The sequence below is a fragment of the Petromyzon marinus genome, chromosome 58, assembly GCF_048934315.1.
Source record: "Petromyzon marinus isolate PM22_M1 ecotype Great Lakes invasive population chromosome 58, UKy_Petmar_22M1.pri1.0, whole genome shotgun sequence".
Taxonomy (NCBI): domain Eukaryota; kingdom Metazoa; phylum Chordata; class Hyperoartia; order Petromyzontiformes; family Petromyzontidae; genus Petromyzon; species Petromyzon marinus.
Genome location: NC_133724.1, coordinates 6,816,227 through 6,830,110, shown reverse-complemented (window position 1 = coordinate 6,830,110; position 13,884 = coordinate 6,816,227). Strand labels below are relative to the sequence as shown.

General features: G+C 54.1%; 1 protein-coding gene across 1 annotated transcript in view; it reads right to left on the bottom strand.

Moving 5' to 3' along the window:
• Window positions 1-363: 363 nt before the first annotated feature.
• The window catches only part of LOC116937032 (voltage-dependent calcium channel gamma-2 subunit-like), a 168,153-nt gene continuing 154,632 nt past the window's right edge, over window positions 364-13,884 (bottom strand). The window contains exons 2-4 of the mRNA XM_076052888.1: window positions 12,779-12,862; window positions 9,227-9,367; window positions 364-2,118 (exon numbers count right to left, since the gene is read on the bottom strand). Coding sequence (XP_075909003.1) covers window positions 1,451-2,118; window positions 9,227-9,367; window positions 12,779-12,862 — 893 coding nt within the window. The 3' untranslated portion in view covers window positions 364-1,450. The remainder of the gene's footprint in view (window positions 2,119-9,226; window positions 9,368-12,778; window positions 12,863-13,884) is intronic.

Genomic DNA, 13,884 nt, shown 5'->3' with positions numbered 1-13,884 from the left:
TAATGAAATATATTTTATATTTATTTTATTGATAAAATAAATATAATATTTATTTCATTTATAAAATGAATATTTTTATATTTGTTTTATTTATAAAATAAATATAATTAATATTTTATATTTATTTTATTTAAATATAAAATATTTTTATATTTGTTTTATTTATGAAATAAATATAATTAATATTTTATATTTATTTTATTTAAATATAAAAAATATTCATTTCATTCATAAAATAAATACAATACGTATTTTATATTTATTTTATTAATAAAATAAATATTTTTCATATTTATTTTTATTAATAAAATAAATATAAAGGAATAATACATATTTGCTATTTATTTTATTTATAAAGCAAACATTTATTCGTTTAACTTTCATTTATTTTATTTACAGCGCCGAGATTTCCGCCCCGTCTACCTCCACGGCAACTCCTCCGCCAGGTACGGCCATGTCGCTGTGTCTCCGTGTCCGCGTGTCAGCTCGGTCAAGTCAACCCACGGCGGGGCTCTTGCTGGCTGGGGCATGCTCCCGTGACCTCCCGCCCAGGCCTCGACGTGCACGTAGCCTGGCACAGGCGCTGCGGCGACGTCACCGCCCCTTAGTGGCGAATTGGGCGGCAGTTTTTGCGGCTTGGGATGTGTCATCACTCCGGCACAAAAAAGACCTCCCCCCGGGGCACTTTAGAATAACCGTCCGCCCTCCACCGAATGAGCAAACGGTTCTGCAGCGAAACGAATCCCCTTACAAACAACATCAACAACAACACGAAGCCAACATCCCGTTGCTTCCCATCCGCGACGCGCGCTAGTGTCACAACCTTCTCCTGCCCATCACAAGTCGCTGGACCAAAGTCTCGGCTTCTGGATTCCGGGTTCGCAGATTCCGGGTTCGCAGACATTTCCACGGCGAGACTGACGCAGAGGGGGTGGGGGTGGGGTGAGACAGCGAGAGTGGAGTTGAGAGAGGGAGAAACAGAGAGCGCTGGAGAGGGTGAGAGGGAGGGAGGGTGGGGAGGGACGAAGGGAGAAAGAGAGGGAGGAGGGAGAGAGGAGGGAGGGAGAGGAAGGAGGGGGGAGGGGAGGGAGAGAGGGAGAAAGTTAGGGAGAGAGGGAGGGAGTAGGGAAAGGAGGGAGGGAGAGAGGGGAGGGCTTTCAAAGTTTGGTGGTGGGGGGTGATGAATGAATAACGATCCAGACCGCTCAGTTCCGTGACGGTGTCACATGACCTGGGGGGCCCCCGTCCTACCGGGCCATCTTGCAGCTCGAGCATTTGACAACAGAGAGGTTGCAGGTGAAGGGGGGGGGCACCCCCAGTTCCCCCCCCCCCCCCGCGGCACTCCCAGCAACGTGAAGTTACAGGGGGTGTGGGGGGGGGGCGACTCAAAAGAACAAAAAAACCAACAACGCCACCGCTCGCCGCCAGCAACTCTCATCACCGCGGACGATCACACCGGCGTGGTCCTCCTGTTGGCCAGGCTGCTGCTCAGCAGGCCCTCCTGCAGCTCTTTGTGGACGCAGTTGTGGACGTGCAGGAAGCCGGCCTCAGCCGCCAGCCGCTCGGACGAGTTGAGGTATGACGCGGGTCCCAGGACCCCCTTGCCCGCACCGTCCCTGTTCGCGAGCGCGTACATGGCCATGTCGTTGGCGGACTGCTGCTGCTGTTGCTGCAGCTGCTGGGAATGCGACAGCGTCAACGCGACCGGCGGAGGATGGAGAGGATGGTGCGGGGGAGTCACGTAGCCCTTGAGAGCGGTGTTCCGGTCGTCATCGTCGTCGTCGGAGCGAGCGGCCGTGGCGGCCGGGCCGTCGCCTTCTTCGTCGCTGGAGCGTGAGCTCGAGCGAGAGCGCCTTCGGTAGCGGTAGACGTAGCTGGGCAGGCGCGCCACGGTGGACCTCTTGAGGAAGTCGGGGCGGAAGCGCGCCCGCTCCAGCCGGTGGTTGTCGATGTAGATGCGCACGGCGAGGACGCCGACCATTTCGGCGACGACGAAGGAGAGCGCGCCGAAGTAGAAGGACCATCCGTACGAGTAGCTGTTCTTCTTCGACTGGCTCTGGTTGGGGTCGCCCACGTTGGCCGAGATGTAGACGATGATGCCGATGATGTTGCTCAGGCCTGCGGGGCGAGAGGGAGAGACAGAGAGAGGTGGCACGCACGCGGTGTTTTATTTGGTTGGGGCCCCCAGGCAACCCACGCGCTCGCTCACTCACATGCTCACCCAGTCGCTCAACCACCGACTCGCACACCTGTAGTGACATTGAATGAGTCACTGTCGCGCGTGGCGCTGGGAGATTGGTAGACAATGGAATTAGGGGTACCAGCCCGTTCTACCAGTTGGACCTGTGGGCCAAACCGGGATCCTTCTGGGGGATCCAGAAGGGTGCGTGGCCGAGGGCTGAGCCTGGCCACACTGGGGAGAATAAAAGGTGAGCTCCGACTCCCAGTCGGGGCCTGCTGCCATCGGGAATGGAAGTCGTCATCCTGTTTTCGTCGTCGTGGTCTTCGCCTCTTCGAGCTGTGGGTCTGCAAGCGTGTTGGCTGTCCCGACCCGGTATGGAGTTATCCCCTATGGCTGTGAGAGCTGGAATAACAAGATGGATAACGTCTCCTACTAGTGTCTCTGAATTAGTACACTACATTTGGTGTCAGAAATGTTAACGAAAAGTGGTTTTGTTTTGTTCCATGGTTGTTGGGAATTTTCTTTTTTTCTTTCAAAATCCTTATGGGGGGAATAGGCAATGTCGAAATCCGTGAACAGGAGGGCCTGCATCAGCATATCCTCGAGCGATGAGGGTTCCCGGGCAGCCCCGACAGCCAGGACCCCGGTGGGGGTTCCGGAGAGGTGGTCCCGGCGGGGCAGCGGGCCAATGAATTTTCGGCTGCTGGGGGTGATTGGGCGGCCTTCTGGCGGTGTTTCACTACCACTTGCGAGCCCACAGGGTGGTCTGACGTGGAAGTGCTAGGTGTTCTTCCCACCACGCTATACGATGCCTTCGTGGCGTTTTTTGCCATTCTCCAGGCGGACAGGGCGACACTGCGGCAAGCATACGTACAGTTGGCGGCGATTTTTGACCCGCCGTCCAACGCGCGATGGAAATTCGTGATGCGGAGTCGGGGGGAGACCGAGACGCCCCCCCCCCCGCCTTCCGCAGTGCACTACTGTCACTGGCCCAGGCTGCATACCCAAAGATGGAGCAGGCGGGACTAGATTCTCTGGTGCTGGAGAAATTGTTGGCGCTGGTTCAAGAAATGAGCATTCTTTTTGCCAGCCACGGAGGAAGACGACCTGTCCCCGATTCAGATAACCTGATGCATCCTGCCCGTTGTAACCTGCGATGGCATGCCGGGGTGGCGGCCTGGGCTGGATTCCTGGGAGAAGAGGGCGGCCAGGAGCACCGAGAGTCTTCTCGGGTTGGCGCAGCGGGGAGTTGGAGCCCGCGAGGGAGAGTCGGCATGGGACAACGACGGGACTAGCTGGGGAGTACCTTCCCTCCACCATGGCGGGGCCCTGTTACCTGTTTCAAATGTGGCCTTACCGGGGCACATCTGTAAGGGCTGCCGTGCTGATTTGGGGCAGTTTTTCCCAGCTTCGCCGTCCTCCACCCTGCCGGCCTCCACTCCTCTGGACCCAAAGGCAGGTCACGATACATCACTCACCCAGCCGACACAGCCACCTCATGCATCTCCATTGCAGTCAGTGTTGGGTGTACACACCATCGCTCCCCATAGGGATACGGGGTGCAAAGATGGTGCTTCGGTACGTGATTGTTGGCCACGGGGGTCCGGGCATTGGACCGCATTGGCACACCGTGTTATGGCAGCGGGAGCAGGATCATCCACAGTCAGTGGATTTGTGCACGGTGCTGAGGTGCAGGTGGTCATAGATATGGGAGCATCTGCCACCATTGTTTCGGAGTTTGTTTCCAGGACGTTTCCATCAACGGTGGGTTGCCTTGGTCCTGTGGGTAGACCCTATGTTGCCGCTAATGGTGGGAGCTTAGGTATTGTGGGCCAAATTGTGGCATCGATACGGATTGGAGATGTTGAATGCACGGGCCCGTTGTTAGTTTCAAGTTCATTGGCGGTGCTGTGTTCATTGGGAACTGATTTTTTGAAGAAAATGCCCCTCTGGATTTTGATTGACCAGGGTTGTGTTGAGTTACCGTCGGGGCTTCGGTTAAGATTTTTGGAGTCCCCTACTGGGTTGTGTATGGCTAACGCTGTGGTTTGGGCCCTGGTGCTTGAAACTGTTAGTTGTTCCCCCGGGTGCACAGATGCTCGTACCCTTGAGGCTGCGGAAGCGGCTCGGCCAGGAAATCACTGGGAGTGGGGTTCTTTTAACCCCTTCAAATAAAGCGGTTCGTGGTCTCGATAGTGAGGGGGGATCAGGAGCCATTCCTGCAAGTATTAAATAGTGGGCTGGGTACCGTGGTCATACAGACAGGTATGGTGTTGGCCCACGCGACGGCGGCGTGTTGTGGAGAAAGGGATGATGTAACCACTCGGGTCATGGCCGCGGTTGAACGTTGAAGCGGTGTCGGATGACTCGTGGATGGATCCGTTGTGTGTGGGTAAACCAGATTTGTCGTGGGAGCAGAGGGGAAAGTTGCGGGCATTGCTTTGGGAATTCTCCGATGCATTTAGTAAGGGTAAATTCGATGTGGGCTGCACGTCCCTGATGCGTCACCATATTGACACGGGTGGCGCCGCTCCCATTCGTCAGAACTCATTTCGGTGGCCGACGACATGTTGGCCGCCAATATAATCTCCCCATCCACCAGGCCATGCGGTGCTCCCCACATGTATCCGCTCCATGGATGGACGATTCGTTGAATGCCCTGTCGGAGGCGTGGTTTTTCTCCACCCTGGATCTATTGTCAGGGTTTTGGCTGTTGCTCCTGGATGAAAGTTCAAAACCTAAAACCACGTTCCGGACACCGCAAGGGCTGTTTCAATTTAACGTGCTTCCGACGTTGCTTCACTCAGCTACGGCCACGTTCCAGCAACTAATGGAGTTGGTACTGTCAAAGCGCCAATGGGAGTCGTGTCTGATTTATTTGGATGACGTGATTGTCTTTGGTTGCACGTTCTGGGAACATCTGCAGTGGTTGCGTGCGGTATTTATTAAAATGCAGGTGGCTAATTTGAAATTCAAGCCGCCGAAATGTTACCTCTTGCAAATGTCGGTTCGCTACCTGGGTCACATTGTTAGCGAGTCCGGGATCGCCACGGACCCTGCCAAGACTGCGTGCATGCGTGAGTGGCCGACCCCCATGTCGGTGGGCGAGGTCCGCAGTTTTGTGGGGTTTGTGTCGTGTTACCGCTCTCACGGCTAAAGGCCAGAGGTATCGGTGGGGGAAGGAGGAGGAGGGCGCATTTGTTATGCTGCGCGGTGGCCTCGTGAATGCTCCCCTTTTTCGGTACCCCGATTTCACCTTGCCATTTGTGTTGGATACGGACGCCAGTGATACCGGGATCGGCGCCATATTGTCGCAGGTGGAGAACGGGGTGGAGAGTGTGGTCGCTTACGGTAGCCGAGTGCTGTCCCCTGCAGAGCAGCGCTATGGTGTCACTGGCCGCGAGTTGTTGGCTATCATGCACTTTGTCCAGCAGTACCGATCCTACTTCTATGGCAGGCAGTTCATGGTACGCACGGACCCCGCGGCTTTGCAATACGCGCTACGCGTTGACCAACCGTCCAAGCAACTCTCGCGATGGTTGCGAAGTCACCTATAGGAGAAAGGGTTGCGCCACTGCATTGCGGACGTTCTGTCATGGTTATCGCTGAAAAGCCAGTGCGTGTGTTTTATGGGCAATGACCGTTGTAAGCAGGTGGATGCGGGGGAGCCGGGAGCCGTTGTAGCATCGGTGGATGCTCCGCCGCCCATAGCGGAGGTGGCACACAATAACACCATTGGTCTTGCGCACGAGGAACGGGGGCGCCTCCAGACGGAGGACGCCTCCTTACTGAAAATATGGTGCCGCGTTGGTAAGCCAAGCGATAGGAAGGGTCCAGGGGGTATGTCCCCCGTGGTCCTCCGACATGGGCTACTAATGCGCTGGGATACGGAGGTACAGCGGTACTGTATCGTTGTGCCAACTGCTCTGTGGGGTAAGGTAACGAGAGCTGCTCATGTGCGGCTGATGCACCTAGGGGTGCATAAAACATTTATCGACGTTGAAGCGGGACTTCTTTTGGCCTGGGATGTCAGAAGACGTCCACAACCTGCTCAAAGGTTGTGTGGAATGTGCTCGCCGGAAGTCCCTGCCGAGGCTGTCCCTGACCACCGCTGCAATCTATCGGGGCGTCCCATGTAAATGAGCTCATTGCCCTCGACATCCTCGGTGCCATTTTCCACCACGTTGTTGGGAAGTAAATTCTTTGTTGGTACCTGTCGCGGTGGCCGGTGGCATGGCCCCTGCCAGATCAGTCAGCGGCGTCCATTACGAACGCGTTCCTGCATGGTTACGTGTTGGATAAAGGGGCCCGGGAACGTCTCCTTACGGACCAAGGTCGAAATTTTTCTTCGAAATTGTTGCAAGAGGTATGTGTTTTGTTGGGTACAAAGAAATTTTGAACTTTGCCCTACCATCCCCAGACTGACAGAATGGTAGAGCATTTACATAGAACTCTTACGTCCATGTTGTGCCAAAAAGTCAATAAGGCACAGTCCGATTGGGACCTACATGTTCCGGGGGTTCTTGCAACCTATAGGATGGCCCCTCATGCCTCTACTGGATTTTCCCCGTTTTTTTTAATGTACGGGAGAGAATGTGACTCCCCCATGGAAGCCGTTAAATATTGAGCCGAGCAAGAAGAGAGCCACTGTGCTGGGACTTATGAGCCTCACCCTTGAGCGGTTGACGGAAGCGCGGGAGGTGTCCCGTGGCAATCCGGCCAAACGGCAGGCTGCAAATGCACAACTGGCTGGGCTTGAGGAGTACGGAAACTTGTGGAAGCCTGGGGAGAGGGCATGTTTGCATTGCCCTCAGGTGCCTCTAGGCACGTCTCCTTAATTAAATAGGCCATGGCAAGGCCCGGTGGAAGTTATTGAGGTGAGGCCGCAGTGTGTGAGGATGCAGGTTGGTCGCAGGTGTTGGTATGTGCACCCGTCATGACTGAAGCCCTATTTTCCACCTTATGAGGGCGTTTCATCTCCACCATCTGATGGCCGGGTGTTTGATGTGTCCGGGTTACGATTGATGCGCCTCAGCGAGGCTCTGTTCTTCCATCTGCAGGATCACAGGGCCTGACGCCCATGGAACTGCCAGCGGCGCCACCCACAGACGGATCAGGGTTGACGGGAAGACTGCCACCCGCTTCTTCTTTTCCTCCATCTTCGTCCCAGGAGGGACCCGTCCACTGGGCCATCCTCGGGTTACCTCCGAGGACCCGTGCCATGCCCATACAAGGGGCCGGCGACAAGGACCCGTTCCAAGATGGTTCAGTTCAGCTGACCGCCCCTACTCGTCGTTCGGTTGTGGGTCTCTGAAATAGTACACTACACACCCACCCGCCCACTCAACCACCCACTCACCCACATCCCACCCACCCACCCACCATCCCACCCACTTGCACACCTACCCACTCAACCACCCACTCGTACACCCCCCACAGGCTAACACATCGAATCGCTCCCACGACCACCCACTCGCTCGCCCACCAACTCACTCGCCTTCCCACCTGCTCACCTACCCACTCACCTACACACTTACCCACTCACCAGCTCACTCACCCACTCACCCACCCACTCAACCACCCACTCATCCACGCAACCATCCCAAAGCTGATTATATTTTTTTATCTGCAAATTGCAAACTCAACTATTTTTTTATTTTACTGTGTTAAGTCTCCGACTGAGCAACGTAGTAGCTTTTTTTCTGATGCAACTACGTGGCTATCACAAATGAAAGCCTCAACGAAGTGTCTAATCGTCATTATCATCACGTGGAAATTCATGGCAGTAGCCAAATAACTCCGTGATGTCGATTCTAAATGTGTGTGGGGGTGGGGGGGTGGGGGGTGAAACCGGAGGACCCGGAAACAAAATCCACGCGACCACAGGGAGAGAGAGGGAGAGGCACAAAAACTCAAAATATAGAGCAGCAAGCGTCAGAGTCGGGATCGAACCCACGACCTCCTGTATACCAGGCGAGGTAGTTAACATCTCCTAGCCACCGTGATGATGATGATGAGAGAGAGAGACACGCAAACTCCAAATATACAGCAGCAGGTGTCTGGATCACAATCTGCTGTATTGAAATTGTGGCCATGCAACTCTATGGACCACGTAGTAAACCCATAGATTCACACAGATACGACACAGTATGACACCACGTGACACGACACCACGTGACACGACACCACGTGACACGACACCACGTGACACGACACCACGTGACACGACACGATGCGACACGACACCACGTGACACGACACCACGTGACACCACGTGACACGACACCACGTGACACCACGTGACACGACTCCACGTGACACCACGTGACACGACACCACGTGACACTACGTGACACGACACCACGTGACACCACGTGACACGACACCACGTGACACCACGTGACACGACACCACGTGACACCACGTGACACGACACCACGTGACACCACGTGACACGACACCACGTGACACGACACCACGTGACACGACACCATGTGACATGACACGACACCACGTGACATGACACGACACCACGTGACGCAACACCACGTGACACGACACCACGTGACACGACACCACGTGACACCACGTGACACGACACCACGTGACACGACACCACGTGACACCACGTGACGCGACACCACGTGACACGACACCACGTGACACGACATCACGTGACACGACATCACGTGACACGACACGACACCACGTGACACGACATCACGTGACACGACACCATGTGACACGACACCACGTGACGCGACACCACGTGACACGACACCACGTGACACGACACCACGTGACACGACACTACACCACGTGACACGACATCACGTGACACGACATCACGTGACACGACACTACACCACGTGACACGACACCACGTGACACGACATGACGTGACACGACACTACACCACGTGACACGACATCACGTGACACGACATCACGTGACACGACACGACATCACGTGACACGACATCACGTGACACGACACCATGTGACACGACACGCAACCCAACGCAGCGCGGCCACTAAAACCGACCTGCCGATACGAAAAATATTCCGGCGCTGAGCACGACGTTGTTCTTGGACTTGTAGAAGCGACTGGCGGCGATGCTGAGCCCCCCGAAGAGCAGCAGGGTCACGCTGAGGATGGGGAAAACGCTGGAGGCTCGCACCACGCCTGGCACGCGAACACACGCCGACCCGAGGGGGGGGTGGGTAGGGTGGGGGAACAGATGGTCCCGATCATCACACTTGTCTCTCTCGCCTGCCTCTGCCGCAGGAGCGTCTCATTTCCGATCGTACATCCGTCGAGTGATTTCTTCTCATCGTACGGATTAATAGCGGCGGATTAGAAGATGTAATTTCAGATTCTGTTATCCCGACTCGATTGTCTGTTCGGAAAGCAGAAAGCGGATAGTCGTCCGTTCCTCCTTCAAAGCAGTAAATGCATCGGCAGTGGCGGAGTGTTTTACGATGTTGGCAGTCGATGGTTTGGGATTCGTGGCCACACCACTTTCTGGCCTTCCATAACAGATGCTGCAGGACAATCGGCTGCATCTTATTATCAGTAGAAGTTTCATGCTGAGTTTCTGCTGCTGCTGCTGATGTTGTGTCCTGTACAGCGCTTTGAGATCGTTGATTGAATTGTATTATTTATTTCTGGCCAAAAATAAATAAATCCACAACACCGAACTGTACAAGAAGACCCGTTCGTTCGTTCGTTTCTAAGTCCGCTTGCCCTGGTGAGGGTCGTGGCAGGGGCGTGTTGAGTAGTGGTGGTCCACACATCCCTTTACCTGGTGACAGACTCCAGCACTACATTACTCTACACTACTACACTATGCACTACTACACTATACACTACACTACTACACTATACACTACTACACTATACATTACTATATACTTCACTACTATACACTACTACACTATACATTACTACACACTACTATATATTACACACTACTATACACTACTATGCACTACCATGGAACGCCACTACCATGGAATGGTACACTACCCACAAAACTGCGGGCGCCACACCGATCCGCCAGCCAATCTCCCGCTCCCACTCACCGTCACTTACGAAAAAGACTCCGAGGTGCTTAAACTCCTCCACTAAGGGCAGCTGTTCCCCCCTCACCTGGAGAGAACAATCCACCGTCTCCCGGGAGTGAACCAGACCTCAGACTTGGAGGTGCTGATCCCCATCCCAGCCGCTTCACACTCGGCATCAAACCGTTCCAAGTGCACGCTGGAGATCACAGAGGAGAAGTGTTCCTTCCACTTCTCCACTACCTCCTTAGCTGAGTTCAATGTTACGCCACCACCCTGACGGAAAACAGTTTTGGGCCACGTCCCATCGACCCCCTCCGAAGGCGTCGGGATGCTTTGCCAGAACATCTTTGAGGCTGCCCGGTAGTAGTCACTCTCCATGGCCTCTCCAAACTCGTCTCACGCCCCCGGGTTTTTCGCTTCGGCGACTGCTGCAGTTGCCGTCCGCTCGGCAAGCCGGTACCTCTCAATCAAGTCGGGAGACATATTCTTGGGTCTTTCAGTAAAGTCACATAGGTAGGTTCAAAGAAAATAACAAAAATAAAAAAAACTACGACGTTTCGATCGCAACACAAGTGGTCGTCTTCAAGACAACCGCTTGTGTTGCGATCGAAACGTCGTAGTTTTTTGTTATTTTTGCTATTTTCTTTGAACCTATCTATGTGACTTTACCGTAAGACCCAAGAATATGAATTCCTGAAGTCACGAAAGCTTTAAGTCAAGTCGGGAGACATTTTTCCGAGCATAGCTCGGAAAGCCTTCATCTTCTCGTTCTCCTTCTCCTCCATCTCCTCCAACTTTCCAGCTTCCCTCACCACTGGTGTCCACCAGCGAGTCCTAGGGTTGCCGCCATTGACAGGCACCCACTGCCTTCAGGCCACCGCTTTTCGCAGCTGCATCGACAATCGAGGTCCTGAATATCGTCCACTCGGACTCAATGTCCACGACCTCCCCTGGAGTGCAGGAGAAGTTTTTTTTCTTTTTTTCCCGGAGGTGGAAGTTGAAATATTTCTGCACTGGGTCTTCCACCAGACGTTCCCAGAAAACCCGCGCTATTCGTTTGGGCCTTCCACGTCTATCTGGTCGGGTGCCCCAAGCATTGGGTCCAATTTACCACCAGGTGGTGCCTCTCTTCACCCGAGTGTCCAGGACATACGGGCTTCCTCTGTACATGAAGCAGCTCCCATCCTTAACCTCCTTCAGTTCTTCCTTTCAATCCTCACCTCTTCTCTGTGAGTGTTTCTGGGTCTCTATGGGTATCCATGGGTCTCTATGGGTGTTTATGGGTCTCTATGGGTGTCTATAGGTCTCTTTGGGTGTTTATGGGTCACTATGGGTAAGTATGGGTCTCTTTGGGTGTTTATGGGTCTCTATGGGTGTTTATGGGTCTCTATGGGTGTTTATGGGTTTCTATGGGTGTCTATAGGTCTCTTTGGGTGTTTATGGGTCACTATGGGTAAGTATGGGTCTCTTTGGGTGTTTATGGGTCTCTATGGGTGTTTATGGGTCTCTATGGGTGTCTATAGGTCTATTTGAGTGTTTATGGGTCACTTTGGGTGTTTATGGGTCTCTATGGGTGTCTAAAGGTCTCTATGGGTGTTTGTGGGTCTCTATGAGTGTTTATGGGTCTCTATGGGTGTCTATAGGTCTCTTTGGGTGTTTGTGGGTCTCTATGGGTGTTTATGGTTCTCTATGGGTGTCTATAGGTCTCTATGGGTGTTTGTGGGTCTCTATGGGTGTTTATGGGTCTCTATGGGTGTCTATAGGTCTCTTTGGGTGTGTATGGGTCACTATGGGTAAGTTTGGGGCTCTATGGGTGTCTATAGGTCTCTATGGGTGTTTGTGGGTCTCTATGGGTGTTTATGGGTCTCTATGGATGTCTATATGTCTCTTTGGGTGTTTGTGGGTCTCTATGGGTGTTTATGGGTCTCTATGGGTGTCTATAGGTCTCTATGGGTGTTTGTGGGTCTCTATGGGTGTTTGTGGGTTCCTAGAGAAGGGGGGGGGGTCTCTGTGGGTCTCTCTGGGTCTCTGGCTTTTTCAGATTTAATCATTAATGTCAAACGCAGGGATTATACCGTGTGCTCTCATCTGGCTGCCCAACCCAGTGATGGGAGACCCTGTACAGTACGTCCAGTACGTGTATTGAACTCCTTCGCACCGTACGTAGCCAACTTATCGGAGGTACGGGCGGGGGGGGGGGGGTAATGACAAACAATGGGTCAGGCCCCCCCCCTCGAGGCCACCAGGGCCCCCCCCTAAAGGCCGCCAGTGTCCCGCGGGCCTTGCGATGAAGGACGCCGCTCGACACAGGACGTGATTCATAGCTTGATGGAAGTGCAGAAGAGGTGGTGATGATAATGAAGAAGATGATGATAACGATGATGATGACAACGATGATGATGACGATGATAACGATGATGACAATGATGATGATAACGATGATGACAATAATGATGATAACTATGATGACGATGATAACGACGACGACGATAACGACGATCACGACGATGATGACGACGGAGTCACTCACGTAGCAGGTACTCGGCTGAGTCGGCCTCCATCTCCGTGTCCTCTGGTAGGTGATCGATCTTCTTGCACATCCCCTTGAAGGAGCCTGCACGGAGTGGTGGGGGGGGCAACCCACGAGCTCGGGTTATTATTTACACAAAGACAAAGAATCCCCCCCCCCCTCCAGGGGTAGGGGCTGGTAGGGGTACACAGACAGGGGCTGGTAGGGGTACACAGACAGTGGTAGGGCTGGTAGGGGTACACAGACAGTGGTAGGGGCTGGTAGGGGTACACAGACAGTGGTAGGGGCTGGTAGGGGTACACAGACAGTGGTAGGGGCTGGTAGGGGTACACAGACAGGGGCTGGGAGGGGTACACAGACAGTGGTAGGGGCTGGTCGGGGTACACAGACAGTGGTAGGGGCTGGTAGGGGTACACAGACAGGGGCTGGTAGGGGTACACAGACAGGGGCTGGTAGGGGTACACAGACAGTGGTAGGGGCTGGTCGGGGTACACAGACAGTGGTAGGGGCTGGTAGGCGTACACAGACAGGGGCTGGTAGGGGTACACAGACAGGGGCTGGGAGGGGTACACAGACAGTGGTAGGGGCTGGTCGGGGTACACAGACAGTGGTAGGGGCTGGTAGGGGTACACAGACAGGGGCTGGTAGGGGTACACAGACAGGGGCTGGTAGGGGTACACAGACAGTGGTAGGGGCTGGTCGGGGTACACAGACAGTGGTAGGGGCTGGTAGGCGTACACAGACAGGGGCTGGTAGGGGTACACAGACAGTGGTATCTCTTGCACGTGGCTTCAGGTCGTCGTCGTCATCCCCACCCACGTCACAGAGTAACGCCTGACGTCAGACCACCCCGAGTGGGGGTGTGTGGGGGGGTTGTCTCTTGCACGTGGCTTCGGGTCCTCGTCGTCATCGCCACCGACGTCACACAGCAACGCGTGACGTCACACCACCCCGAGTGGGGGTGTGTGTGGGAGGGGGGTCTATTGCACGTGGCTTCGGGTTCTCGTCGTCATCGCCACCGACGTCACACAGCAACGTGTGACGTCAGATCATCCCGAGTGGGGGTGGGGGTGTGTGGGGGGCGCGCGGCCGGGCAGATCGGAACC